Raw genomic sequence first — 1,135 nt, 5'->3', positions numbered from 1 at the left:
TTTTTAACTAATCTCAACTTTTCTGAAATTGAAAGCCAACATTTTGTTCAGTTGAGTGTGTGTATGTGTGTGTGTGCACGTGTGTGTGTGTTGATATTGATCAATTGTCACTCAGTTGTCACAGGAGTATGGAGACTGGCTGCCACTGTGTCCCATCCTAACGCATGGTTACCTGTTTTGTCACCCCCTTACAGCTCTGGACACCACCCCCTCTCACTTGCTACCCCCTCCCCTAAAAGGACTGTCTCCAGCTCTTCGTCTCTCTCTGTCTTGCCGCATGTCTGGCTCCTTCCTCCTCCACCTCCTCTCCGTCCATCTAAATGTGTTTTTCTCTCCTCTTCACACAGCTCCACCCTTCCAGCTGTAACTCCATCATCTCATCTTCTCACCTCTACCACATCCCCTCTCCCCCCACCCTTCTGCCTCACGCTCCTTTCCTCCTGAAGTGACTCTCCTCCCCTCTTCTCCCCACCCACACCCCCTCTCCCTCATCCGCCCACAGGGCCCTGCGCCTCCTGCTGACCCCTCCAAGGTGAAGGCCGCCGCCTCGGAAAAGAAGAAGCAGGAGTCTCGCAAGGATAAGAAATAGGATACGGGGAGGGGCTGGGGCGGGCTCGCCGCACAGCTGCTCCAGCCCGCACGCCAGGTACTGGTGATGAAGGCCCAGCCCAAACAGCAGGACAAGCAGCAGCAAACCGCCATCAGAAAAATGGAAGGGGTGGGGGAAGGTGGGGAGGAGGGTAAAGGCCGGGTACTCATGACCATCGAGCTGGAGCTGACCCGCAAAAATGGGGAGGAAGGGTCCGGTGGTGCCGAAGGGTCAGGGAGCTCTAAGCCGCCTGGCCTCCTCTCCCGCTTTGCCAATCAGCTCAGCTTCAAATAACAGGCCGCCACTGGGGGGAGGGGGGTAAAGGTACTCAATGAAAAGTCACGAAGACTGGGCAGAAAATATCTGCACACTATTCTTCCTCATAATGAACATACGTGTTTCCTTAAATTAAAAGTCTGGAAGCAGAATTTGCGAATTAGTGATTCCACGTTTGCCAATTGAAAAGGCCAATTAGCTGAAACGTATCGGCCATATTTCTTTACCTGCACAGCCTAATGTAGATCAATCACATGGCCCGAGCAGCCA

General features: G+C 53.4%; 1 protein-coding gene across 1 annotated transcript in view; it reads left to right on the top strand.

Moving 5' to 3' along the window:
* The window catches only part of mpz (myelin protein zero), a 19,837-nt gene extending 19,150 nt beyond the window's left edge, over window positions 1–687 (top strand). The window contains exon 6 of the mRNA XM_037681909.1: window positions 503–687. Coding sequence (XP_037537837.1) covers window positions 503–589 — 87 coding nt within the window. The 3' untranslated portion in view covers window positions 590–687. The remainder of the gene's footprint in view (window positions 1–502) is intronic.
* Window positions 688–1,135: the final 448 nt, after the last annotated feature.

This window comes from Nematolebias whitei, chromosome 9, assembly GCF_014905685.2.
Source record: "Nematolebias whitei isolate Nwh7 chromosome 9, NemWhi1, whole genome shotgun sequence".
Lineage (NCBI taxonomy): Eukaryota > Metazoa > Chordata > Actinopteri > Cyprinodontiformes > Rivulidae > Nematolebias > Nematolebias whitei.
This window is presented reverse-complemented; position numbering and strand designations above follow the sequence as displayed.